The 26,489-nt window shown below is 52.7% G+C and overlaps 1 protein-coding gene and 1 long non-coding RNA gene across 2 annotated transcripts in view; one reads left to right on the top strand and one right to left on the bottom strand.

Moving 5' to 3' along the window:
- Positions 1-13,775: 13,775 nt before the first annotated feature.
- The window catches only part of FAM83F (family with sequence similarity 83 member F), a 32,877-nt gene continuing 20,163 nt past the window's right edge, over positions 13,776-26,489 (bottom strand). Inside the window, exons 2-5 of the mRNA XM_029955793.1 lie at positions 24,480-24,647; positions 23,852-23,973; positions 20,803-21,497; positions 13,776-14,080 (exon numbers count right to left, since the gene is read on the bottom strand). Coding sequence (XP_029811653.1) covers positions 14,031-14,080; positions 20,803-21,497; positions 23,852-23,973; positions 24,480-24,647 — 1,035 coding nt within the window. The 3' untranslated portion in view covers positions 13,776-14,030. The remainder of the gene's footprint in view (positions 14,081-20,802; positions 21,498-23,851; positions 23,974-24,479; positions 24,648-26,489) is intronic.
- Positions 22,682-23,326, top strand: LOC115305542. The gene is made up of 2 exons (XR_003914835.1): positions 22,682-22,719; positions 23,231-23,326. It is a non-coding gene; the product is annotated as an uncharacterized LOC115305542 (long non-coding RNA).

The raw sequence follows: 26,489 nt of genomic DNA on the forward strand, positions 1-26,489 counted from the left end.
TCGCGAGGACACGCACACGCTGCGAGTCAGCTTGACAGGCCGGTCCGCGCCGCGCGCTCCCGCGGGCGTCCTCGCCCACCCGGTCCTCCAGCTCTGACTGGGCGGTGCGCGGGGGAGGGGAAGGGCGGCAGTGGCCGTCGGTCCTCACTCACCGCCGAGCCGCGCCGGCTCCGAGTGCGCGGCGTTCCGCTGTGAGGCGATGCGCTGCGATGCGCGCGGTCCCCGCTTCTCCGCAGGCTATGGAGGCGACGTAGTAGGGGGACTGAGGGGCGCGAGGGGTCACTCCCTCCCGCTTCACCTCCCAGAAACACGGGGACCCCAGAAACTAAAAACAAAATAAACAAACTTTCCCCTCCGCCTCCCTCCCCCAAAACCACAACACAAACACTCGGGGGCCCGCCCAGAGTCCCACTCCATTGGCCGCAGGGAGGATGCTTCCGGCTCTCACTGGCTGGCCTTTATGCCCATCAAGCTGCTGTTCCGCCCCTCCAATTCCTCGCCGCTGCCGTCGCCCCTCATTGGTCAAGTGCTTCCCGTTTGACGAGCTAGGATTGGCTGAACTGCCTGCGCCAATCATTCGGGGACACACCCCCTCAGCATCCCAGAGGCAGCTTCCTTGGTCGCGGACACGGAGAGGCGAAGGGGAAACTAGAGCATGATGGCGGCCGAGCTCGCTTGGCGCAACCATCGTCTTTTTTCTTTTTTTAGCTCTTTGGTGTCTCGCCCTCGCGCTGTTTCCACTGAGCTCCTCTCTCCATCCAGTATTGCCTAATAACGGAATCTATACGCGCCGGCTCCTTGATTTATCCCCTTCGAAGCGCCGACTGTGGGCTGGTTGTGCGTAATTGGACTGTCAAAATGTCACTCCTTAGTCAGATCTTCAAGCTATTGGTGGAACAGCCAGAAAACCCGTCTAACAACAAGGACTAGTGCCATTGGTTTGACTCCACAGAGTTCTTTCCTGGTATCTTATTGGGCAGATAGGCGCGTCAGTCAGATCTGGATTCCCTGTGCTACAGTTAATTGTTTGCTGGGAGTTTGGATGACTCTGGTCATTTTGGCCCATAGTTGACGATAATAATGACTGTCGCTAATTTTGTGCGTACTTTGGGCCAACTACTGTTCTGATTTCTTTGCAGGAAGTATGTGGTTAAACATGTGAGTTTTACGTTGTCTAAATTTTATAGATAGAAAACTAAGGTTCCCAAAAGGACACTTGCCCAAGGTCACCCACATAGAGAGTAATTAGTGAACCGGCATTTGTTCCTAGGACCGTCTAACTCCAGAGCCTTCACTCTTTTTACTGTATGCCTCTCCCTTTGCCCAGAATCTTACCTGCTAGCCAACATACTTAAAAATATTTCATTACGAATGCAGGTTCCCCCCATCCGTTTCTGGAGGTGACATTGTGGGAGACTAACGAGAGATTGTCATTGCCATCACCGCATTATTCTCTGGCACCCATTCCTCCTCACCTTAAAGGAAACAAACCTTCTTGGTGTTTCCTGACCAGAAGCTAGTCCACCTCTATGTTTATTTTATCAGTTCTATAAATGAATATTTCCACATCCTTGTGTGCCAAGCCACCTTCCTCATCCCTCACTCATCCACCTCCAGCTCATTCTTTAGAGAGAGTTCTCAAGAGCCAGACACAAGAAGGGAGTGGAAAGAGAGGTAAAGAATAAATCGCCCTAGAAATAATTTATTACATGCAAATGGAACAGCCCTTCAGCCCCTGGGAAGCTTCCAGAGTGGCTCCTGATGCAGTGCAAGACGTGTGCTCCTGGCTGCTGACCACTAGATTCTTTTTCTGTGGCAGCTTTCGGCGAAGTGAATCCAACATTCCAGCCAGGGGAGGGCAGGATGCTTAGGACCCAATGCCAAAGAGCCAGCCCCAGCATCTGGAACTGAAATGATCTCCAGAAGCACAGCTCTGGACTCCAGCCGGCATTCCGTCTTGGGTAATTAACATTTTACCATCCCAAATCCCCATCCCCTGTAGCTTCAGTAGGATCACCGCCTTTGTTTCGCTTCCTGATCCAAGCTGTTGTGTAACCTCGTTGGCACTGCTTTAGTAATAAAACAACCACTGTAACACTGTAGTGCTCAACACTTAACAGACTTTCAGCAGAGGAAGACAAGGCATTTCACAAACATCAATTAAGATTAAATGGCAGGTATTCCTAGGGCAACTGCCAGCAGAAGGACAGAAGAAAGGTTATGAGTCAAATTCTAATAAAGGTCCTAAGAACCTGATCCTGATAACCATGTGCACATACCCCATACTAGCCTTCCAGTGTGGGGGTTCTGAACCAGAAAATGCAATGAGTGAGAAATGTTCAGTGTCCAAAACCTTCCTTATCCTCATATTTGGTTCTTTGTAACTCTTTTAACTCTTAAACCAGTGCTTGGTTTTATAATTAATTGTTGGACATATCTGTCTCCCTAACTCAATTGTAAGTTCCTTGAAAACAAATGGTTGCCTTATCATCTTTTTTTTTAAGTTTATGTACTTATTTTGAGAGAGAGAGAGAGAGAGAGTGAGAGAGAGAGAGAGAGAGAGCACAAGCGAGCGTGAGTGGTGTAGACGCAGAGAGGGAGAGTGAGGATCCAAATCAGGTTTCGTGCTGTCAGCACGGAGCCCGACATGGGGCTCAAACGCACAGTGAGATCATGACCTGAGCCAAAACCAGAGGTTGGATGTTTAACCGACTGTGCCACCCAGGCACCCCCGTTTTTTATCTTTGTATTCCTTAAATTGTTCTGATTATAAAAGGTCTCCAAACAAATAATTATTCAGTAAATGTTTATTGTGTCTGGGCACTTTCCCAAGGTACAAGGACAACACAGATGAATAAAACACCTCTGCCTTCAGGGACCTCAAATCTAATGGGGGGTGGCCGAAATGTAAACAGATCATCACAGTGCAGGTGGCTTTGAAGAACATGGGACGGACACAGGACTCAAGCTTGGCAGGACAGGGATGGCTTCCTAGAAAAAATGGCATCTACAAGGAGAACTAAAAGATGGACTGTGGTTAGCTAGCCAAGGGGCTGGTGACGTGTGGTGACGGGCAACGTTTGCTCTCTGTGGGCAGGGAGCAGGAGAGGAGTACCCAGGATTGGTCAAAGCGTGTTCTCCCTATAACCTTTGTTTTTGAGGACCTTCAGCTATCTATCCACTCCACCTCCTTGTCCTTTCCCATCCCAGGAGAAAGCAGGAAGCTGGAAACCCTGTCATGTTTGCTCACTTGGGAAAAGGAAAATAGTTTCCAAATAAGATTGCCGTTTTTCTGATTATAAAGGAAACAGTAAAAGATCTCAGACAGTACACAAAGTTTTAACGTAGAAAATAAAAGCTCTTTCAAATCCCTATGAGAGCCAGCTCCTCTTAAGAAGAGTATCTTCCCAAATTCTTCATGAATAGACCCACTCATGGATTTCTTCTTCCGACAAATACGGGGCTGTGGTTAACATGGTGTGCACTCTGAGATCTCATTGCTCAGAACTGAAACTTTGTGTGGAACCCGTCCTCACTTCCTATCCTTATGGGAAGGAGGCCAATAGATCAACTAAATATTTATTGGGGAGGATGATGGTTTCAAATTCTTGTTGCAGCAAATGACAAATTACCACCTGTTACGGGACTTCGGGGCTTGCTCAGGCTAGTATAAAGTCAGTGAGGGGGGTGGTGGGGGGAGAGTCTGCTGTGTCACTGCCCTGGGCTTATGGGTATCCTCTGGTGGTTGTGGAATCAATCTCTGCCCCGAAAAGGCAGCCCAGGTCAGAGAGGAATGTGCTAGGGTGCTCTCCTATGCTGTCTTTCTCATTTCTTCTCTGCATGCTACTTGGGGAAAATATTTTTTGTTTGTTTGTTCCAACTCACCCAGCTTTGAGAGTAAAAAAACTTGTTAAGCCCTGCACAATTGTATTTAGGCCAAGTGCAGTATGTTCTTGGAGTGCTATACTATTCTTAGAGCTCTATATGTGGTATTCCATACAGCTGGCTTTTTTGCTGGAAGGGAAGGCAGATTTAATGAGTGGTAGCTGCTTTGGATGGCTACCAAAAGTGCTCTAAGCCATTCCAAGCAACAGGCCTTCCTTTTTTCCCTTGAGAGATTGCTCTGTGATCCCTAACACATTGCACTGGCCTGGACAAACTCCAATGCAACGGGAATTTCTGTGAACGATTCTGCAATGACCCGCAAGCTTGGGGTGATGTAGCCAGCTGGATCTGTGCCAGCTGTGACTTCTGTGGCACAGGAGAGCCCCATCCACCCTGCTCACTGGCCTCTCATTGCTACGAGACGTTTGGAAGTGTTTGTAAAACATTCTCCAGTTTTCTAAACGTATAACCATGGGAAGATCCCTGTAAAGGAACCTACTGACAGCTGATAATGCTCTCTGGGGTGGTGGGTGTGGCCAGAGCCAAGGCCAAGAGCAGTGAGGGAGGGGAACTTTCTAGAGGGTGCTGATTACAGAGGATATGCTCATAAGCTTTTATTACATGTTTGGTAGCATTTATTGTGGAACAAAGCCCTTGTGACAGACGCTGTGCCACTTCTAAATCACCTCTCATTTCTTATGACCACACTTCCTGAAAAGCTCCTATGAAGCAGCAGGCAATGGAGTGCTCCTGTTTGCTGGCCAGCATTAGACCCACAGGAGGGTCACAAGAGAACCAGGAGAAGTGGCTGTTAACAACAGCTACCGTTTCGTGAACACGTGCTTGCTGTGTGTCAGACACTGTATTGATGGCTTTACATGGATCCTGGCAGTTAATCTTCACAGCAACCTTGGTTATCCCCATTTTCCAGATAGGGAGACTGAGGCACCGAACGGCTGACTAATTTGCCCCAGGTCACCACAGGTAATAAATAACCTCGCAGCTGAACCCAGACAGTCTGACTCCGATAAGTAGGCTCTTTTCCTCGCTGCTGTGTTGCACCTGAGACAACACAGTGCAGCTTGGAAGACAACCAGACTCCAAACGACCCGTCGCCCTCCTATCCTTGATCCGGTCAGCTCCAGCCTCGGTCCCCGACAGACTCCGGGCAAGAGTCAGCCCCTTCCTGACCAGCCTTCTGCCTCGGCTGGGCCTTTCTCTGCCTCCCAGTTGGGAACTGGCCCTCCTCCCACCCTCTTCAAAGCGGCCTCCTTTCTTCCTGCCTCCTTTTTTCCTCTATTTCCTTTTCTCAGCTTCTTAAATAATGATCTGAGGCCATCTCCACGGAGGCCCCTTCCTTTAAACTTGGCTTGGGGCCCTAACGCTCTACCGATATTCCTTTCTCCAAGCTCATCTATGACCTCTTGTGGCCAAGATCCAAGAGACTTTCTCAGTTCTTGTTTCCATGGCTTCACCACTACGTTGTACTCAGAGAATCTTCTCTTGCTTCCCAGAATAGTCAGCTTCCTCCTACCTCTACAACTGTCCAGGCTCTTTTTCATACCACCTCTTTCTCTCAGCTCCTTCAAAGGAGTCTGTCTGCTCTTCTCTCCTTATGTTGCCTTCCGGGGGCGGGGGCTGGGCCATTGTCCTGCCTTCACCTCTAGGACTGCAGATTTGCATCTCGGTCTCCAGCCTTCATATACAGTGAGCTTGCTTCGCATCTTGGGCAAGTCATGTAAACCAAGTGTCCGTTTCTTCCCTTCTAAAATGGATCTATTATTGAGTCAGATTTGTTCTTCTAGACTCTAAAATAATGAGAAAGCCTGGAGTTGTTAAGCACATGCCATGCCAGCCAGCGCCGGCTACATAATTTGTGGCCATGCAAAATGGAAAGAGGGGGCTCCGTGTTTCAAAATTATTAAGAATTTCAAGACAGCAACAGAAGAGCGTTAAACCAAATGTGGGACCCTTCAGCTTCTGAGTGTGGGGCCCTATGGGACTGTGCGGGTGGCTGAACGAGAAGTCAGCCCTAGTGCCAGGCACTATTCTAACAATTTTGTATATATTAACTTAATCAGTCCTCCTGTCAACCTTCAGAGGTAGAATCAGATGAGGAAACTAAGGCAAAGGGAGGTTAAATAACTGTCTGAGGTCATGTTTTTTAATTGGTGGAGCTGAAACAAATACCTTTTGGTCTCCGCTGTGGTGGGGGTCACACAGTAAAGGACGGTTTCCTTCCCTGAGACCCCTCAGGGCCATGCCTGTCCCTTCCTCTGTGAATTTGCTGCCTTGGATGCCCCTCCCTGCTTCTGTACCAAGGTCTACACTCCCTTCAAAGCTCAGCTCCAACCCCCTCTCCTCTAAGTGACTTCTGGAGCAGAGAAATCAGGCCCTCATCTCTCCTCCCCCAGAATCTCTGGGTCCCCTATGTAGAGTCAGAGCCACCCGAGCCTGGTCATGGAGCACTCACTTGCCCGTTGCTTGCCGTCTTGAGGCTCACTGATGACCGATTCTACGAGGCTAGAGAGAAAACGTCTTTAAATCTCTCTCCACAACTGTAAAACAGCTGGCCTGTCTCACCCCCCAGACTGGTAGGCCTTGAGAGCAAACACTGTATCTGAATCTTCACAACATCTTTGATACTTGTAATTCTCTTGAAATAATTCTTTCTGGGCTCTGGATCTTTTCCTGGAACACCCTGCCTCATTCTCGCCTCTCCCATTCACTCCTCAGGTATTGGCTTAGAGATTGCCTCCTCCTCTCGGGAGCCTTTTCTGAACTCCACCCGTGGGTTAAGTGCCTCCTCTGTCCTCTGCACCCTCACCCCCACCCTTCTCCACTCTAATGCCCTCCTCCCTGTGTCCATCTTCCCAACCAGGTTATGAACACCTTGATGGCAAGAGACCAGGTCTGTCTTATTACATTGCCTCATCTCACTAAGTTCTCAATAGGTTTGTTTGAACAAATGAATGAATAAAAGTAAATATTAAATACATGTTGATTAAAACTCCAGGCTCTGTTATGGCTCTCAGCACAGGGCTGGGCACCTGATGGAGGCTTACATAAACTTCTCAACAACTCCAGAATGTCTGTTAAGAAGAAGGCTTGGTGTTAGTAGCCTGGTTAAAGCAGCAATCTGGATGGTTCCTACTGACAGAATAACGACACAGGATCCCAGCTGTGACAGTGGGGAGTTAGCATTGGGAAGAAAAGCGTCCTGGGCCAGGGGTTGGCAAACAAGGGCTTGCCAGCCAAATCCAGCCACTGCCTACGTTTTCATGGCCTATGAGCTAAGAATGATTTTACATTTTTAAGTTGAAAAAATTAAAAGAAGAATATTTTGCGACACATGAAAATTATATGAAAGCCAAATTTCAGTGACCAGAAAGTTTCACTGGAACACAGCCACGCCCACTCATTTACATACCAGTTGTGGTTGCTTTAGTGTCACAACGGCGATGGATACCACGTGTCCCCAAAGCCCAGACTATTTACCAGCTGGCCATTTGCAGAAAAAGTTTGCATACCGGCCTCGGCCATCTTACTCTTACCCGGAGGAGGAAAAGAAATGTGCTGCCCACCGGCCACTAGGTGTCAGCATCTCACCGCGGTGCTTTCAGTCACATGGGCTCCGCTAAGGAATCCCAGCCAGGACTACTGGTTCTAGGCCCCAGGCCCTTGCCTACCCTAGAGCAACTCCCAGTCCCCCTGGGGAGCCCGCCTGGAGGTAGTTGCGGAGAGGACTTGGCGTAGAAGCTAGAAGAAAGTTAGGGAGGATCTGGAGCCCACAGGGTACAGGGCTGGCTTGGTGAGTCCAGAGGCTTGATATAGATTGGCAAGGTTGGCAGGCTTTCCTGGATGTGCTGTTTTTTGTTTGTTTGGGGTTTTTTGTTTTGTTTGGTTTTGGTTTTTTTTGGTTTGGGTTTAATTTGTATTTTATAAATTAAGGAAATATCTGAACAAATGAAAATTGTTTACCTTATCCAAAAGTATCTATCAAGAATAGTTGCGGGACTTTTTTACAACCATAGAAGACTGTGGACCTCTTCCAAGCCTGGAACCCACAAACCCACAGAGATGTGGTGGGGGTGGGGGGCACCAGGGAACACGGGGCCCTGCCAGGCAGGGCTGCACACAGACGGCATCTCTGGCAGGTCTTCTCCACCTTTCTTTCAAAACCTGGGCCTTGAGGGCCGCCTGGGTAGCTCAGTCGGTTAAGCATCCAACTTTGGCTCAGGTCATGATCTCATGGCTCGTGAGTTCAAGTCCCCTGTCAGGCTCTGTGCTGACAGCTCAGAGACAAGAGCCTGCTTCAGATTTGTGTCTCCCTCTCTCTGCTCTTCCCCTGTTCACACTCTATGTCTGTCTGTCTGTCTGTCTGTCTGTCTCTCTCTCAAAATTAACATTAAAAAAATCCAAAAAAACCCTGGGCCTTGAAACTTCTTCCAGGTTGATGGGCATTTAGCCCTGCGTGCTAACCACTCAATGTGAAAGTGGCAAACGTGTAGGCAGGGAGCAGGCAGAGAATCCAGGAGAGAATGTCCTAAAAGGGAAATGATAAAGCCCTCACCCGAACACACCACCAGAAGCATGAGCTGGTAACTAAGCTTCCCTGGATGGTAGCCACTGTGCTAAGTGCTTTACTCTCCACAGCCTCTGGAAAGCGGCACCAAAATTATCTCCATTTTACACATAAGGAAACTGAAGTTCCAGGTGTGAGGCAGTTTGCTAGGTCATTTAGCTAACATGTGGCAGAGTGGGGAATCCAGCCCCAAGCTGTCCATCCTGAGGACTATCCTCTGGCGATCATATGCCTTAGCCAAGGTCAAAGCAATCAGCATGCCCCAGCACCACCCCCAAAACACAAGCTCTTCCAGGGCCTTCCTTGCCCACCCTTCATCCTCAGGCCTATCTCATAGTAAACTGAAGGAACAAATGAATAAAGTCTTCCAAATACTGCAGTGAAGGGCCTTTCCTTGTCCAATCACTTAACTTTCAAGACCTTCCAGAAAGAGATGAGCCAGGGAATCTGAAGGGCACTCAGGAAACACGAACAGGCATGGTTCTTGGTTCTTAGCACAGGATGGCGTGACCTTCTCCCTTGCTTGTGCCCCACGAACTATGGCCACTGCAGGCACACTGCCTCCTCTTGCTTTTTCCTCTGTCCCTCCTCCAGACTCCACCTGCTCTTGCTGCCTTCTGTGGCAGGTCCTAGCCAGTTTTCTGTGACGTGGACATCTGGAGTTGTTCCTGGAGTTGTTCTATAGTGGCTGCGGACAATGCCTAATTTCTAGCCACTTTACTGGACGACAACTTGTCTCCAGCTGGCTGTCACTTGGAGAGGCCGTGTACGGGAACACTGCTCTACATGGGTCCACATAACCAGATTCTAGCCCTACCCATGACTTGTTGGGTGACCAAATTTTGTCACATCAAGGCCCTCACCTCCTCCTCATCCCGTCTTTCTTTTAGCGATTTGAAAGGAAGCATGCAGTCATCCCCGAGCCGCTAGAGGGGTCTGGGGACCTGGGCCCACCGGTCTGGAGCAACTGGGAGAGGAAGACTGTCCATTGAGGGCACATGCTGAAAGGAGAAGTCTTCCCTGAGGAAAGGATTTGTTCAGAAAAGAGGTGTGTTTTTTTTTTTTAATTTAAAAAAATGTTTATTTATTTTTGAGAGAGAGAGAGATAAAGTGTGAGCAGGGAAGGGGCAGAGAGGGAAGGAGACACAGAATCTGAAGCAGGCTCCAGGCCCTGAGCTGTCAGCACAGAACCTGAGGTGGGGCTTGAATCCATGAATCATGAGATTATGACCTGAGTCAAAGTTGGATGCTTAACCAGCTGAGCCACCCAGGCGCCCCAGGAAAGAGTTTTGATAACTCAGTTCTCAGGAAATTAAGTAGCAGAGAGCAGAATTCTGTCTGGCCTCCAGGTGTGGTCTCAGAATGTTGGGAACAAGATTGAAAGGGTCATGATCAATTCTGGGGCCTCTGATACCACCCATGTTGATTAGCTTGGCTTATTATCTGTATCAAGTGGCAGTCAAGTTTTCAAGCATTTAACGATTAAGTAGGTACTGTAGATAACAACAGTGACCCAGATAGGTGATGTCCGGAATGGGTACCTATCAGCCTCTGGCTGATCTAGCAATTACTCAGCCTAAGAACACACTCACGTGTGCACCTGCCAGCTTTCAGCCTTCTCTGAGGTGCATATGCTCTCAACCTCGGTCTGGCTCAACCTGCTCAGCCCGCGGTGCCTGTTCCACACCAAACCTCCTGCCACTGGAACAGCAGTGCAGACAATTGCACTGACGGCCTCCTCCGGGCAGGGAGGAGCGGCTGTGGACACAGCCAGATGATAAACGACATCCACGGTGCGTGGCAGGCTCATTTACTTCTAAGGGGGCTTTGCCGATGTTTGCTCGTGACGCTCCAGGTAAGCGGTTCCCACCTGGCCTGACTTGGAGAGCATGGAAGTTTCTCTGCTGTCAGCCCTGGCTGCCTTTTGGGGGTGAGGACACCGTCGGGCAAGCACACAGCTATGTCTAATGGTGCTTTTCCAATGTAGGACTTGACTGACGCTAAAGGGAGGGGAACAGATTGGGAGGAAATGTAGCAGGGTGCTCTGGGGAGTGAGACAGATGTGTGCACATAAATACACCTGTTCTAGGGAGTCCACGGCGGTGAAGAGCTAAGCAAGGTAACTAGAACAGAGATGGAAGACGCTATCATGTCAGTCACAGAAGCAAAATCTTTGGCAAGTCAGCCAACCTCTCTGGGCCCAGGCCTTCTGTCAAACAAAGATAACCATTTGCAGGAACATGCACGTGAAAGCACGCCAAAGGAGCCACCCGTCGGCATGAAGGCTGCAAAGAGCCATCTTAACGGGGTGACTTTACCTCCTGGGGACACTTGGCAACATCTGGAGACACTTGTTTGTCTCATCGGGAGAGGGGCTACTGACATTTAGCATGGAGAAGCCGGGGGTGCGTAAACATCCTGCAACGTGTAATTCCCCCAACGAAGAATTTTGTGGCTCCAATGTGTCACTGGTGTTGGAGGCGAGAAGCCCCGAGCTAGAGGAGCAGGCTGAGATCTGCATTTTAGGGGGTGCGGGGTTGGGACAGCCATGTACCCCCTTATCTGAAAAATGGGGACAATAAGGCCTGAGCTGCTGCTGCTCTTCACACAACCGTGTGAAGCTCAAGCCCTGAACGCCCGGGAAACTTTTATCATAACAGGGCCCTTTTCTGAGCTCTTCTTAGGTTGAATCCTGCAGGTGACTAAAGCATCTGGCACAGTCACTGGCGTATAGTAGGGGCTCAATAAATTGAAAAAAAAATCATAGTAAAAAAATAAAAACAAAAAAGGGCCACTTCCCCTCTCTGGACTGTTTTCTTCATTCTCAAGGTGTTGTGTGCTTTTTTAAATTTTTAAAAAATTTTTGCCTAGTCTATTAAGTTCTACACAGGTGGAGGTAGTGATGTTAGCAAAGGCTATGTTGAAAGCACCCTTGAATGACCAGGGATAGGACTAACCATTCCCAGAGGACAGATGACATAGGAAACTGGGAAGTTTTGCCAAAGCTCAAGGGAAAGCCTCCAGCCCCGTGTACTCCCTCGGCTCATCAGAGGTCAGCGCACTCAAGGAGCTGTGTCAGTTGTTGGCAATCAGCCTGGGGAAACGGGACACAGAGTGGGCACCCTAGTGGTAGTGGGGTGTGTGCGAGGACCCCGTACTTAGAGTGCTATTTCTTCCCTGCTCCTCCCAGAGCCCTTCCCACGTTACCAGGCCTGTGAACACTGCTGCACCAGGACCAAGGGCATGATCCACCCTTGAACTTGCCATCCACCGGAGAATGCCAGATGTACCCTTGAGATGTGAGGAGAGAGAATACCTCGCAAAGTGTGCCCCAGTGCTGGAGCAGATGGCAGATGTACTAAGAACGAGAAGCCCAGAGGCAGAACGGAGTGTGGGCCAGGGCCTGGGCAGAGGAGCGAACACCAGCAGCCACGTTTTTATGCTTCAAGATCCCCAGCACTCTTTGGACTGCCATTTTGTCCCCAGGCTCTCACAGCTGGGGTGGGGGTGGGGGGCTCAGAGGCCATCTTGCCCAAACCTCCGAAAGGGATGAGGAGACGGGCCGAGGTGGAGGGGGGTGTCCTGCCTCAGCCGCCAGCCCCGCCCACTACACGGAGTTGCTTCCTCATGCTCTCCCACCCCCGCGTCTGTGAAGAAGGTGAGAAGACCCCGTCTTGGCATGTGGGGAAACCAGGGCAGAAAGGGCAGCTTCCAGTGTGGATCCTCCCACACGTCAGGCTTGGGAAGGAATGGGGTCTGCTTTGGGTCACAAGAGGGGAAGGGGTGCCCTAGGCCAGCTTCTCCTGGGGTGGGGAGGAGGGACACAGAGGAAGCCCTCGAGAAGAGACCTTAGGAGCTGGTCCTTCCCCCGGCTTCCTCCTTTGTCCGCGGAGGCATCCACTCTCCCCACCAAGGGTGATCTTGCCCCCGCCCGATGGTTTTCCTCTCTCCCTTCCTTTCCCCTCCAGAACAAGCACATGCCACATTGCCAGCACTTCCCAGGAAGCATTTAATCCTCATAGAAGCTCAGGGAGGTGGGTCAGGCATCACCCGCCCCCCCCAGCACCCTAGAAGCTAGCCTCAGAACAGAGAGGAGCCCCTGGGAGCCAGGCTCACCTTTCCTTTCCTTCCCTGCCCCCTTCCCTCGTCCCACCACAGCCCGGTTCTCCAACAACTGCACTGGGCCATCCCACCCCTGCTTTGCCTCAGTGCCCCCAGTGCCCTCCCTCAAGCCCGAATCTGGGCCCCTCCCCCAGGTGCTGCTGGTATCCCACGGTTTTTGCAGTAGGAAAGACACAAAGACAAGAGTTTGGTTCAAAAGAGGCTGAAAGAGGCCACCCGAGGGGTGCTTCCACTGGGCAACGGGGCCCCTTGGCCCCCTGTGGCGAGGGCCCCCTAGCAGTTGGCTCGCAGAGCCTATAGTTTGGCAATTTTTCCATTGTCCATTCCAGAAATCTCTCCTCAGACCCCACCGGTCACACAAGTGGGGAGGGGGCAGTGTGTGACTTGAGGCTGCTGTCCCCGGCCCAGTGTTGTGGCAATGAGGGGAGGCTAAGGCTCCTAAACGCAGCCTGACCTTTGGCGGGAGGCGAAGGCTGGTCTTTGGCCGGAATGTGGCCAGAGAAGGCACACTGGCTGGCGAAGGGGGCTGGGGCCATCTGGGGGGCGGGGGAAAGGCCGAAAGCTCTTGTTTGCAGACCACTTGAACCTCCCACCACCCCCGCCAAGCTCTCTCTCCCTGCCCTGGGCTGCAGATCAAGGCACGTTAAAGGGAAGGAGCAGCCCTGGGTAAAGGCACGAGAAGAGCCCCATATGTGCTTCCAGCAGGCACCCCGGCCAAGGCGGGTCTGGCCCCCGGCGTGGAGACTAAGATGGTGCAAAGGGAGGGGAAGGAGACTTCAGAACAAGGGCTCCCTGAATGGCGAGTCAGATTCTGCCCCTGGCTGAGGAGAGGCCTTCCCCTCATTTCACTCAGGACCTAGGACCCGGGCTGGGACCCGGCTGGGAAGGCCACTGCAGCCGGTGCCCCAGATGTCCCAGTTGCCCCTTCACCTTGAGTTCAGAGCCTCGGGGAAGACCGGTCTCTTGGCTCAGAGCCCCGTTCTCTTCCCTCATATCCCACCAAGCCTCTTGGAGGACCAGAAGTTCCAGGAAGCCCTGGGAAGGAGAAGTCAGGAAGCTGGGCTGCCCTGGAGACTGTATCACATTAGGCAGAAAGGCCTGGGTTCACCCCATCTGGGGACCTGCAGGGCAAGGCTGGCCCAGTGGAGCGAGGGGGTCTGACATAAAGGAGAGCAGACATTAGTCAAGCTTCCACTTCATGTAAACAAGAAGGAGTGACCCTTGCCCGGCGGCCGGCACTCTTGCAGAGGCGTGTGATGGTCCCCATGTGCTGCAGACCTTCACATCTGGGATTGAGGGTCCCTGAGGCCAGGATGGAGGCTGTTGGCCAGGAAGCAAGTAAGGGTCCGAAGTGCAAACTGGTGCAGTGTTTGACCTGTATTCTCCATAGGACAGGGCTGGGGACATCCACAGATCCTGCCCACCGCTGGCCCATGGCTCAGGAGATCACGCAATTGCTGGCCTTGGAAGGACTGGGATTTGTTTTACCTGCAGAGACAAGGGACACAGGCGAAGGGGGATGTAAGTGACGTGCTCAGTGGACTCGCCTCCCACTCCTCTCCTGTGTACCGCCCAGGCCTCAAAGAGGGGCTGGGGTCACTGTCTCCCTGCCGAGCTGCTCATCTGGAGCCAGTAGGGCCCCCCCCCCCCCCAGGAAAGCTAAAGGAAAGGTTCTCCCTGTCTGGTTGTTGCAGCTGGACTGTCACTGGTTGGGATACCAAGGGATCTGCCATCTCCTGACCTCAGCATGGATAGGGGGAAGGATCCAGACCCTAATCCACAACTACAGTCAGTGACTGAAAAGTCTCACCAAGAGGCAGTTTACCAGCAGCTAGTACTGTATGCAGCCTTCTCTCAGGTAGCCGCCCCTGCACAACTGGCCCCGGCACTTCGAGAAGGCATCGTTAGCCCCGTGTTACAGAGAGGGCAGGGGGCACCAGCTCCTGAAGCCAGTCAGCACCCAGGCCTGCAGCGGGCCCCCTCCTCCCCCATCCAGCCTCTGGTCCAGCCACTGTGTAGGCGCCCAGGAAGCGGCCACCCGGGGCAGCAGGCTGACCGAGAGCCAGGTACCGTGGCACAGACCACACGTTTAGGGGGATGGTTTTAAGAGCAGAAAATGAGGGAGCACACTTTACTGAGGGGAAGGGGGGGCAGGGAGAACGCTGTTCTTCTCCTGGCCAGAGAAGCCCGGTTCTCCTCTTCTCAGCCCCCTTCCATCCATTTCCGCCTCCTTTACAATCCCACGCAGAGGCCAGCGGCTTCTCTGGCTGGATTTCTGTGGTGGGAGCTGCGAGGCAGAGGTGTCGGGCTGCTGGGCCTTTGTCCTCCGGGGGCGCTGGCTGTCCTTCTCCCAGGTGGGAGCTGCTGAGTTATTTCCTGCCTGGCCCTCTCTACCCTGCAAGGGTCACCTCCCCTGGGCTGACACCACCTTCCCTATCACTCCAGCTGTGAATTTAATTAAGGGAGACACTGGACAGGCCCGTCCAAGCTCTCCCTTCCCCTTCCTACCCCTCCAATAACCACCGCCTGGTCTGTTCAGGTGCCGACTGGACTCACTCCTCAGGACTTGCTACAAGTCGAGCTGGTCCTCCTTGGAGGCCAAGCTTGAGGCGTTTGAGTCTGAGAGGAGGCGGGAGGGGACCCGGATGACTGTGCTGCCCCCTCCCTGGGTCAGGGAGCGTGGGTCATCTTCCATGGTGGAGCCGGGCCTCCTTGGGTGCAGCTCTGCCCAGGTGATTCCTGCCGCCGTCCCACAGTCCCCTCGCTGTGGCAATGGACGCGGCCATCCCCGCTTCCTGTCCACAGTGGCTGGTTTTATGTGCTTGGCCTACTGAGCAGATGCTGAGTTCCTCCCCTGAGGCAGGTAAGCAGATCGACCCCTGCATCAGGAAGCACTGTAGCTCAGGCGTGGGGGTGGGAAGCCTTAGAGGAGCCTGCTTCCTGAGCCTGCGCTCTGCCCCCTCTTCTGCCCTCCCGCCGGAGAAGCCAGGAGCGGCAGGGCTGACAGCCCAAGTTTGCTGGGTGCGCTTCCTACTCGTTCAGAAGGCCGACGAATGCCTGCAGAGGTTCTTTGGATGCAGGATTCATCCCCATGCCTCCACCAGAGAAGCTGGTTGGAGGGGGAATTCTCTGCGTTCCTTCATCCCTTCAGTATCATTCCCTGGGTGCGCACTGACTGGGAGCCCAGCACGTGCAGGCGTTTGGCGAGACTTGGGGGAATCAGACCTGCTCAGCTTAACAGGGAAGAATAGTAAACGGCCATGGGCAGCCCAAAGGGAAGGTCAGACTTCAAAGAGAGGTAACACTGTAGTAAGACTGAAAGTAGGGGTGGGGGCGGGGAGGCACCTGGGGCACCAGGGCAAGGACCGTGAGCTCTACCTCCCTATGGGTTTCAGGACCTCCTATTCCCCTTTTCTGGAAGATTCAGCCTCTGGATGTCCACACAGCTTTCTCCCTCCCTTCATTCAAGTCTCTGTTCAAATGTCCCTTTGTCCCTTCATCAAAGAGGCCTTCCCAATGACCCTTTATTCAAAGGTCATTGCCCTCCTCTGCCCCTCTCTTTCTAGTCCAGCATTCACTCCGTAAGGGCAGGGACTTTGCTTGTTTTGTTCACTGTTGTCCCAGGAACTTAGAGCCGTGCCTGGCACACAGCAGGCATTGTGTAGGTATGTATTTGTTGAGTAAAATGTATGCCCAGGCAGTGGCAAGTACTTAAGGGTTCATACCAATACTAACAGTAATAGCAGCATCAATAGAAGTGACTGGGTGATGTACGTGCCCTCACTCACCTAGATGGTGATGAAAGCCCGGGCTAGGCCCAACAGAACCCAGAAGGGCAGAGGGATTAGGACATGCCAGCGAGAGAAGGATGCTTGCCTCCTTTCTAGAACCAAGTGGGATCAGTTCCTCAAAGGATGCTCACTCGGCTCCCCCCACCTTGCTGTGTGGTCGGGGCCCCGGTTGGTAACCGAGCTTGGGTTTATCAAATCAGACCTCCAAACAGCGGCTGGGGCATGACCCAGGCTCCTTAAGAGTGACACTGAATTCTGAAACTCTCTTCACAAGACAGCTCTTGAGTAGACTTGTCCTGGAACTGGAGGCCCACAGGCCCCTTATGGGGCTCCAAACCCCAGAAGCACTTTCCCAACCTTCCATCTCAGGGGCCCAGATTTCCTAGAGGGATATCTGGGACCTCCAGCTCCTGGGGGTGACACAGGAGATGCTGAAGTCCCAAGTCCAGGAGCCCTGCAGCCACAGCACCAGGAACCAGACCACACTGCCAGCTAGAGTGACCCCCCCAATACATGAATCACAGGAACCCAGGAGAGTTCTAGAAATGCATCTGATGCTGCAGTCACCTCAGAGAACTCTGGCAAAAGCATGGGTGAGAGGACCTTGGAAGGTGGTGACCTGGGCTGTAATTAGCCACTCTCTTCTTCCTCTCCGCTGGTGGGATACCACGGGGACAGTCCATTGTGTAAGAAGCCTCTAGCCCCTTCCAGAATGTCTTAAAGATGTAGGGAAATGGCACTAACCATTGCAGATAGCAATGAGCCTTGTGCAAAGCCCTGGGAGGCGAGAGACCACGCTGGTCTTTCTCCCTGCATGACCATGGATGCAGAGGCGCATCCTGTCTGTCATCAGGCAGGGTGGTCGTCAGTTCTGTGTGAAAGCATTTAGCATGTATCCACCCAGCACCTGCTCAGGGAACGTTTGTGTCTTTCTTCCCCTAACCATAGTCAAGAGTGTTGGCCATTTCCCAATGGTCTCCCTGGAGGGGCTGGGAGGGGCTCCTGGAACTTCCTCCCCCAGGCTGGCAGCCCTGTGAGAGCAGGGCCTTGTCCAAGTTCAAGTGTCATCATAATCTGCTGCTCTGAGGACTCCCTATATGGACCCAGGACACTTGTTTAAAATGCAGCTTCCTGAGCCCGGGCCAGTGGCACAGATTCCTCACTGTGGTTTTGTTTTTTGTTTTTTGTTTTGTTTTGTTTTTTGAGAAAGATAGAGTAATGTGGGGAGGGGGGTGGCCACAAAGAGAGGGAGACACAGAATCTGAAGAAGGCTCCAGGCTCTGAGCTGTCAGCACAGAGCCTGCAGTGGGGCTCAAACTTGTGAACCACGAGATCATGAGCTGAGCCGAAGTCAGAGTCTCAACTGACTGAGGTACCCAGATGCCCCTCCTCACAGGGTTTTAACAAGGCTCTCCAGGGAATGCTGCTTCCTGAGACTGGGATTTCTGCTCAGAGGTCCTGTCCCAAGCTCCTGGATGGACACTGGTGGCAGGCTTGGGAAAAGGTGCTAAGTGTATCCAGTACAGAAACAAGGTCTCAGTAGAGAGAAAAACCAGAAGGAAAAGGAGTTCAGCTTCCACCAGTAGAGGGCGCAGTGAGCCTTCTCACCACCAGGCAATTAGAGGTGGGGTGGGGGGCTGCAACCCCATGCACCTACCTCCCCCCATCTTCAGACCTAAAGGAAGGGATTTCCGAAGGTTCTCCCAAGGGCCATATTTGGGCTTGCAAACATTTGCATGCTGTTTGACAACTATATACTTCTTATCAAGCAATTTTACAGGCTGCCAGCACTTAGCCTTCTATTTTTCTCATCCATCCACCCTGTCCATCAGCCCAGGCTGTTCCTTGACAAAAGGATGGCAGGGAGAGAGAAGACAGAGTCAGAATCAGCAGCTCAAAGGGACCTGAGAAACCCTCCCTGGCTTAACCCCTCCTCCTCTCCAACAGCAAACCACCCTGGGAGGGGAAAGGATATGAGCCGGGTCTGGGGAGCAAAGTACTGGGAGCCGAGATCCCACATCAATATCGGTTCTGATGATCTGAAGGTTCACTGTAGGAAAAGGATCCTCTCCCTGGATGAGGGCCCTAAGCTAAAGCGATTTCTGCCCAGACGACGTTCTGAGAGTACTGAAATTACTAGTCCCAACCTTGGGGGCCCCCTGCCGTCGGAAACGCCACCCTCTGGCGCCCAGAGTCCTAGTGACTTATCTTCTGCCTGAGCCGAGGTGCTAGGACAGCCCAGATGCAGTCAAATGTTTGGGAGGCTGGAGGCCAATAAAAGGGCCTTTGGGGAGAGGAGTCTGGCTTCTTGCCTCTGGCTTTGAGGGAAGCCGGCAGCAGGGAGAGGAAAGGTCTCATTAGCAACCTGAATTTCAGGCCCTTGGGAACTGGATATCCAGCCAGGTGGGCAGGGGCTGGGCTGGGTTTCTTCGAAAGGATAGAGGAGGAACAGGGGGATCCTGCTGGGCATCCCTGGGGCCTTCCTGACCATGTGTGGTGCGTCGGGTGCTCAGGAGACCAGCTTCCCCAGGGTGCAGGTGCACGAGCCTGGCTGGCCCCTGGGCATCACGTGTGGACACTCTGTGGGCAGCAGCAGTGACCGAGCAAGTCCTCCAAGGGGACTGGCTGCTGAGAGACTTAGGAAAGACAGCAGGAAGGGACAAGACAATGGGCCTTGCGTTTCTATGGAAACAGCACCTTGGGGTGAAGCGCTGAAGGGAGAGGAAGCTTCCGCTTCACCTCCAGTCAGGACTTGGGAAGTGGCCCCTTTCCTGGCTCGGCTTGCCCCTCCCTCTCCCTTCTCTGCCAGGTGTTCACCATGGCAACCCTTCCTCCAAACAAGAGGTGCAAAGGGGCAGAACATCTGGGGTTGGGGGAGCCAGGGAGCCCAGGAGGGAATGGGACAGGGGGTGTGTGGAGGGGTGCCGCCAGCCCCCACTCCCTGATAGGACCCAGGCCCTGGCTAGGGTTTGAGTCCTTGCCCCACTTCCACTTACTGTGCCCTGGGACCACCTAATGCACCTGTCCGAGCTTCCACCAGCCCTCTCTGTGGTTGTGAGGGCCAAGTGAGAGAGAAAGCATCTAGTGAAGGGCCTGGCACATGGAGGTGCCCCAGAAATGGCGCCGGCATTCCTGCTGGGCCCCAAACTTGCAGCGACTCCTGGGCCTGTCCTAACTTTAAGAACCACAGACTGAGTGTGTTGGTTTCTGCAGCAGGGCAGGGGATTCAGCAGAGGGGGAGATGGCTGTGACCCTTATACTCAAGCCACGATCAGGTCAAAGCTGGGGGTGCGGGGGACACAGGAGTCCTGGAAGCACTCGGGCCCCCCAGGGCAAGGCCCCACCATCGGATCCCTGGCCAGGCAGGAGGCCAGGCTCCCTGCTGCAGTGGAAATCCCAGCTGCAGGAGAAATCCCAACATGGGGCCCCCTTCGACTCGGAGATGCTGCCATGAGAAAAGGCACTAGCAGTGCCAGGCTGTCATCACCAGCCTCCAGAAAGGCCACGCCGGAGACAGCTCCGGAGAAAGATAAAGGCCCAGACCTCTAGGGGATCCCAGAGAGACACTGCCAGCAGGAATGATCTCTCTCAAATGTAAGCAGCATGGCAAACACCACTAATCAAATAAGCACAGGGAAGAACCAAGTCAAACTATTTACAACAGAAACGAGGAAAGTGGGTCAGGGCATTGGTGGGGCACAGGGGAGGGTGGGGTGTGTTTGCCCAGGTTGGATCATGATGACAGGTGATCTGGCGAGGAACATGCTTTCGAGAACGAGCCCTGACTCAGAGGCAGAGGTCAGGCCTGGAGGAGGCCACTCGGCTGCCTTGTACCTGCCCCTCTGACGGAGGCGAAAGCCACCAAGCCTCCAGTACTGCTAACGGCGGCTCTCAGACTACTTCATGTCGGCCACTGCCCTGAGCACCTTCTGTCCTCAGAACGGCTGAGCGAGGCAGGTGCCCTCCTGGCTTTTAGACAAGAGGGAGGGAGGGGTGCCTGGTTGGCTCAGTCGGTTGAGCATCCGACTTCAGCTCAGGTCATGATCTCACAGTCTGTGGGTTCGAGCCCTGCGTCAGGCTCTGAGCTGACAGCTCAGAGCCTGGAGCCTGCTTCTGATTCTGTTGTGTGTCTCTCTCTCTGCCCCTCCCCTGCTCATAATCTGTCTTTCTCTGTCTCTCAAAAATAAATGTTAAAAAAAATTTTTTTTTAGACAAGAGGGAGTGAACCTGACCCCGCGGAGGCGGGCTTGCCACCACGAGGTAGAGACAGGCCAGGGCAGGGCCGGAAGGGAGGACCGTCTTGGGCTCAGAGCCCCCGCTCTCTGCATACAGCAGGCTGCCTATCCGCAGATCGGACGCATGGCTCCTGGAGGAGCCCCAGAGGCCTGGGGAGCACCCGGCTGAGGGCGCAGGGCTCACCTGAGATGTCAGCGCTGGAGCCCCCGCTGGGCCTCTTCCCCGGCGCAAACTGCACTTCCGCAAAGGTCTCGGTGGAGACGGAGCTGGCCGTGCCGTTGGGCGCTGCGGGCCTCTTGGCCCGGCGACTGAAGAACCGGCTGCTAAAGCGCTTGCCCTCCTTGGCCGCGGCGGCCTCCCCGTTGGCAGCTTCTCCCTTGCCGTTTCGGACAAGCGCCTCCTGGGGCCTGGGCTTCAGGTCCACGTGCAGGTGGGAGACCACCCGGCGGTCCTTCCGCAGCAGCTCCCCGGAGGGGACGGCCTCCACGGGGGGCAGCACCTGCTCCAGTGTGGCCAGGTCCTTCAGGAAGCTCTCCAGGCGCCTGGCTGCCTCGCCGCCCCTGCCGCCCTCCTCCTGCCCCTCGGGGTCGCCGCCGGCCTCCCGCTGCTGCTGCTGCTGCCGGGCCGCCCAGCGCATCAGCTCGCCTGGTGGGTGGCGGCTCCCTGCCACCAGGGCATACTTGGGGTTGATCAGCTTGCGAGCCACAGTGGACGAGTAGTTGGGGCCGAGCCTCCCTGCCAGGCTCAGCTGCTGGTACAAGTTCACCTCCTCGGAGATGGCGTACAGCTCCCGGAACTCCACGTCGAAGGGCTCCACGTTCTGCCCGGTCAGGAGGAGGAGAAGGTTCCTGTCCACGTAGGAGGAGCTCCAGGTGAACCTGGGGACGTTGGGACAGAAGAACACCACGAGTAGGCCCAGTCTGTGGCCTCACCCTGCCAGCAGCCCCTTGGCAGTCCATCTCACACCTCCGCCTCCCACTGCGCCACCCCAACCTGATCTGCCACTGAGGCCCTCCTGGCCTTCTCGCTGGGGTGCTCTCCCTCCACTGACCCACATCTGCCCTCTTTCTCAGGTCTTGGTCTCAAATGCAGAAAGCTGGCAAGGGCATGGAAGTCAGGCCTGGACTCCAACCTGGTTTCTTTCTTTTTTTTGTTCCCCCCCTAGACACGTTTTATTTATGTTTGTTTGTTTATACTTTTTATTTTATATCCAAGTTAGTTAGCACATAGTGCAATAATGATTTCAGGAGTAGACTCCTGTGATTCACCCCCTACGTATAACACCCAGTGCTCATCCCAACAAGTACAAGTGCCCTCCTTAATGCCCCTTGCCCATTTAGCCCATCCCCCCACCCACAACCCCTCCAGCAACCCTCAGCTTATTCTCTATATTTAAGAGTCTCTTATCTTTTGTCCCCCTCCCTGTTTTTATATTATTTTTGCTTCCCTTCCCTTATGTTCATCTGTTTTGGTTCTTAAATTCCACATATGCGTAAAGTCATATATTTGTCTTTCTCTAATTTTGCTTCACATAATACCCTCTAGTTCCATCCACATAGTTGCAAATGGCAAGATTTCATCCTTTTTGAATGCTGAGTAATACTCCATTGTATATATATGCACCACATCTTCTTTACCTACTCATCTGTCGACGGACACTTGGGCTCTTTCCATATTTTGGCTGTTGTCGATAGTGCTACTACAAACATTGGGGTGCATGTGCCCCTTCAAACAGCACACCTGTAGCCCTGGGATAAATACCTAGTAGTACAATTGCTGGGTCATAGCAAGTAGTTCTATTTTTAGCTTTTTGAGGAACCTCTACACGTTTTCCAGGGTGGCTGCAGCAGTTTGCGTTCCCACCAACCTGGTTTCTACCCTGTATGCCTTGTGCCGTGGGGCTGTGGGGCGCACAGTCACAAAGGTGCTGTGAGGCTCAAGGGAGATACCATCTAGACGACCCTTAGCTCAGTCCCTGGCGCACACTTTTAATAAGCAGTAATGCGGCTGCTGCTGTCACTAATCTCATTCCATCTCTTGTTGGCTCCTCTCTAGGTTTTTAGAGCACCTGGTGTCTGCAGACCCCTGTGTTTTAACCAGGTAAGAGGACTTAATGCCACTTGCTGGTTGTTTCCCGTGCCCAGGTCTCTTTCCTCACCCAGATTTTAGTATACTTGGAGGGCAAAGGCTACTGAGGTAACAGTCTCTCATGCTCCTGAATCAGAATTTGGGAGACATTGCCTCCACCCCACACCCTCATATTTCTTCTCTTCTCTTTGCTTTTTTTCCTTTTCTTTTCCTTCTTTTTGGTATGTGGAAAAAAATTTTAATGTTTATTTATTTTTGAGAGAGAGACAGAGCATGAACAGGGGAGGGGTAGAGAGAAAGGGAAACACAGAATCAGAAGCAGGCACTTGCTCAAACTCACGAACAGTGAGATCATGACCTGAGCCGAAGTCGGATGCTCAACTGACTGAGCCACCCAGGCGCCCCCATGTGAAAATTTATTATTATCATGTTTTCACTATCAGGACTTGCAATCTTGCTCTTACCTTCCTGCCTTTGTATAAAGGCCAAAAGAGAGACACTGGCTACTTTGACTCCCTTACAGTGAACTCCAGGAATGTCACTGACAGCATGACCTTTGCGACCAAATCCAGTAACCAGAACCTCATCACGTTCCTCAGTAAAATTCAAACAACCATCACTGGGTACAAAGGCTGTGATTTTTTTTGTTGTTGTTCTTGATCAGCTGGATCCTGACACACTTCCTGATGGCAACTCTGGCTATTTGGTTTCGACCCCTACTTTTCCCAGTACGATTCCCTTTACATGGAAAGCACCTCTAAAGGCTTGGCCTTCAGGGCTGTGCCCTAGTGGGCTTCCTTGTCCTGTTCACAATGCCACTTCTGATCTCATTCGTGGCTGCGGAGCTTCCTGGCCAAATGAAGACTGCAATGTTTACGCATGCTGCCGGCACCACAGGCCTGGGCAAAAGAGACCACACCCTCACATTTCTTTCCCAGAGCTGGTCCCCTCTGCTTCCTGATTGTCCCACCCAACAACCAGCTTCGAAATGCAACTTGTTGCTGTAGACTAGGAAAGGCAGACTGTTCTTGATGTCCAGTAAGAGTCGATCCTCTTCTTGGAATAATCCTGTATCCGGAAGTTTTTATATTTGTTACCACAAATAAAGGCCTCCTGGGCCCTTCTTTGACCTGGCCCAACTCACCTATAAGATCCAGTGGCCACTTTTTCTCCATCTACCATTAGGAACTTTGATGACAGGGTCCCCTTGACCTTCCCCGTGGGCATGTAGAAGCCAGTACCTGTCACAGAGCGGACACGGATGTTCTGTTGGGAAGAGAAAGGCACTGTCACTCAGGCTGGGGGCCTATGAGGCTCTGAGCCAGGTGATGTGTGCGCAGAGGAGGAACCTTCTCGTTCATGGCTCCCGTCTATACTAGACTACTTCCCACAGCCTTAGAGCTGGAACCCCTTTTGAAGAGCAGGAGGAAGTTAGCAAATCTTGCTTTGAATATGGATGAACCCAGGGGAGTTCCTGCCTGTTCCAAAAGCTCCCCAGAAGAGAACCACAGCCCTGGCTTTGACCCTGACAGTGCTCATGCTGCAGAGTCTTTAGCCTCAACAGTCATGAGATAAAATTTAAGCTGGGCATGTAATTAAGGGTCATCAATTCACAAGGCAAGGCTTTAGACAGAAAGAAAGGGGTTGAGGTCTTGATGATCACCTGTGTCCCTGAATTAGGGAAGAGGTAGAGGAAGAGAGAGAGGCAGTCTCTATCTCACCTCCTGCCCTTTCTCCCCACCCTTCACCCCTACCCCAGTGGTACAACGTACCCGAATACGGTAGTCAGCAAGCTCCAAGCCCTGACACATCTCCAGGAAAAACTTCACGCCTGCCTCATCCAGGATGATATAGACGGGGACCCGGCGCTTACACGCGGCATCCACGATGTCTTGGAAGATATCACCATCGGTGAAGAGGTCCATGACCACAGCGATGACCTGGACGTGGAAGGGCACTGGTGAGGCATGTGGTGACTCCACATCCACAGTGAGGACCAGCTGGGCCTGGCTAACTGGGGGCCAAGAGGCAAACACCCCACCTACACCACTCCTGGGTTCTCCATGTGCCCACCCACCTCTGAGCACATCTGAGCCCGGAGGCGGGCTCTCTGCTCTGAGAAATGCTTGGTGCTCCAGACTATGCTACTTCATCCCCGACAAATCCCTGTACCCCGCCTGGGCGTTCGCCACCAGTTCTTCTGAAGCCAGTCGGGGTGAGCTAGGAGGCTGGAGAGATGGTCCTAGTGGTCTAGGGAAACAAGTAGGCTGGAGAAGACAGGTCACTGAGAGGCATGGGATGGACTCATTTCCACCAGCTTAGATCTTTTCACACCCCCTTCCTTGCAGCCCTGGTTTGTTTTGATCTCCCTCCAGCTGTGCGAAGTTCCATGTTCCCCTTGGTGCAGATCCAGGCAGAGCACTAGGTAGCTCAAACTCCCCTGGCCTGCAAGTGGCCAGGCCATGCTACACGACCCTCAAGTCAAGGTTACTGCCTAGGAGTCTTGATTTCCAAAAGCCAGTCCTAGAAAGTGAGGCCTTCTGCAGCCTGAAGCAGATCTGCCTTTCTAACCCTAGCTTCCTCCATTTTCCTACGCAGACATTTCTCCCCTCCAGCTACAGGGCTCTCTTGCTGGCCCCAAGCCCTGTGCATGGGATGCAGGGGAAAGGGCATACTTTGGGGTCAAGAGATCTGATTGTAACCACTTCCTAGATATGTGACCTGAGGCAAGTCACTTCACCTTGGTGAGCCTCTGTTTCCTCATCTGCAGAGTGGGCATACCCTGTACCCTGTATTTTATGCATTTGCCATCGAGATTAGAGATAACATCTGTAAAGCATCAAATACAGTGCTTGGTATGTAGTAAGTTCTAAATAAATGATAATCACTGTATGGTTGAGGGAGGCTGTTAGTTGTAACTGAAAGCCTGAACTCTGAAGTCAGACAGAACAGGCCTAGTGTCCCAGTGCTGCCACTGACGTATCAGTGTCCCAGCTAATACGAGCACCTGGCCCAAAGGGTTGTTGTGAGGGCTGAGGGAGATGAACCGGGCGAGCACTTAGCACAGCGCTGGCCCGTGCTAAGCCCAGCAAGTAGCACCCTTCGTCCTCGCCACCCTCACACGTGCGCTCTACCATTACCTCCGCCTCTGAAGACCACTCCCCACCCCCCGTCCCTGCCACATCATTCACACAATATTATTTAAGACTATTCTGAGCTCCTACATTTCATACTCCATCATCCATACCAGTTAACATTGACTGAGCTTCACAGGCAGAGGGAGGATCTAAAGACAAATTATAATCCCTAACTTCAAGGGGTTAACCCCCTTGAATGATAAGACATTTGCACAAAATAACTAAGACATGAGGCAAAATGAGATGAATGCCTGAAGAGACGTACAAATGACATGTGATGTGAGTTCAAAGTTGGTGGGGGAGAAGGAGGGGCAGAGGGAGGGAGGGAAAGAGATTGAATGATTGCTTCTAGCCAAGGGAGAAGAAAGGCTTCATCGAGGAGGCTGAAACCTGAAGAATGGGCAGGGACAATGTGAAATGAACAGGAGGAAAACCAAGCAGGCAAGTGGGCAGGGCTACCATGCACCAGCAAGCAGGTTGTGCACGGCACATGGGTTCTGGGTTGAGCGGGTAAATGGAAGACATGCCTGCCTGAGGAAGGGATGCCTTTTCCTCATCTGCACACAGCTTCCATGTGGGAGAGCAGAAGCCTACGAAGTGGGGATTTCAGGCAAAAAACACAGCATAAACAAAGACACTGAGGAC

This window comes from Suricata suricatta, chromosome 10, assembly GCF_006229205.1.
Source record: "Suricata suricatta isolate VVHF042 chromosome 10, meerkat_22Aug2017_6uvM2_HiC, whole genome shotgun sequence".
NCBI classification, from domain to species: domain Eukaryota; kingdom Metazoa; phylum Chordata; class Mammalia; order Carnivora; family Herpestidae; genus Suricata; species Suricata suricatta.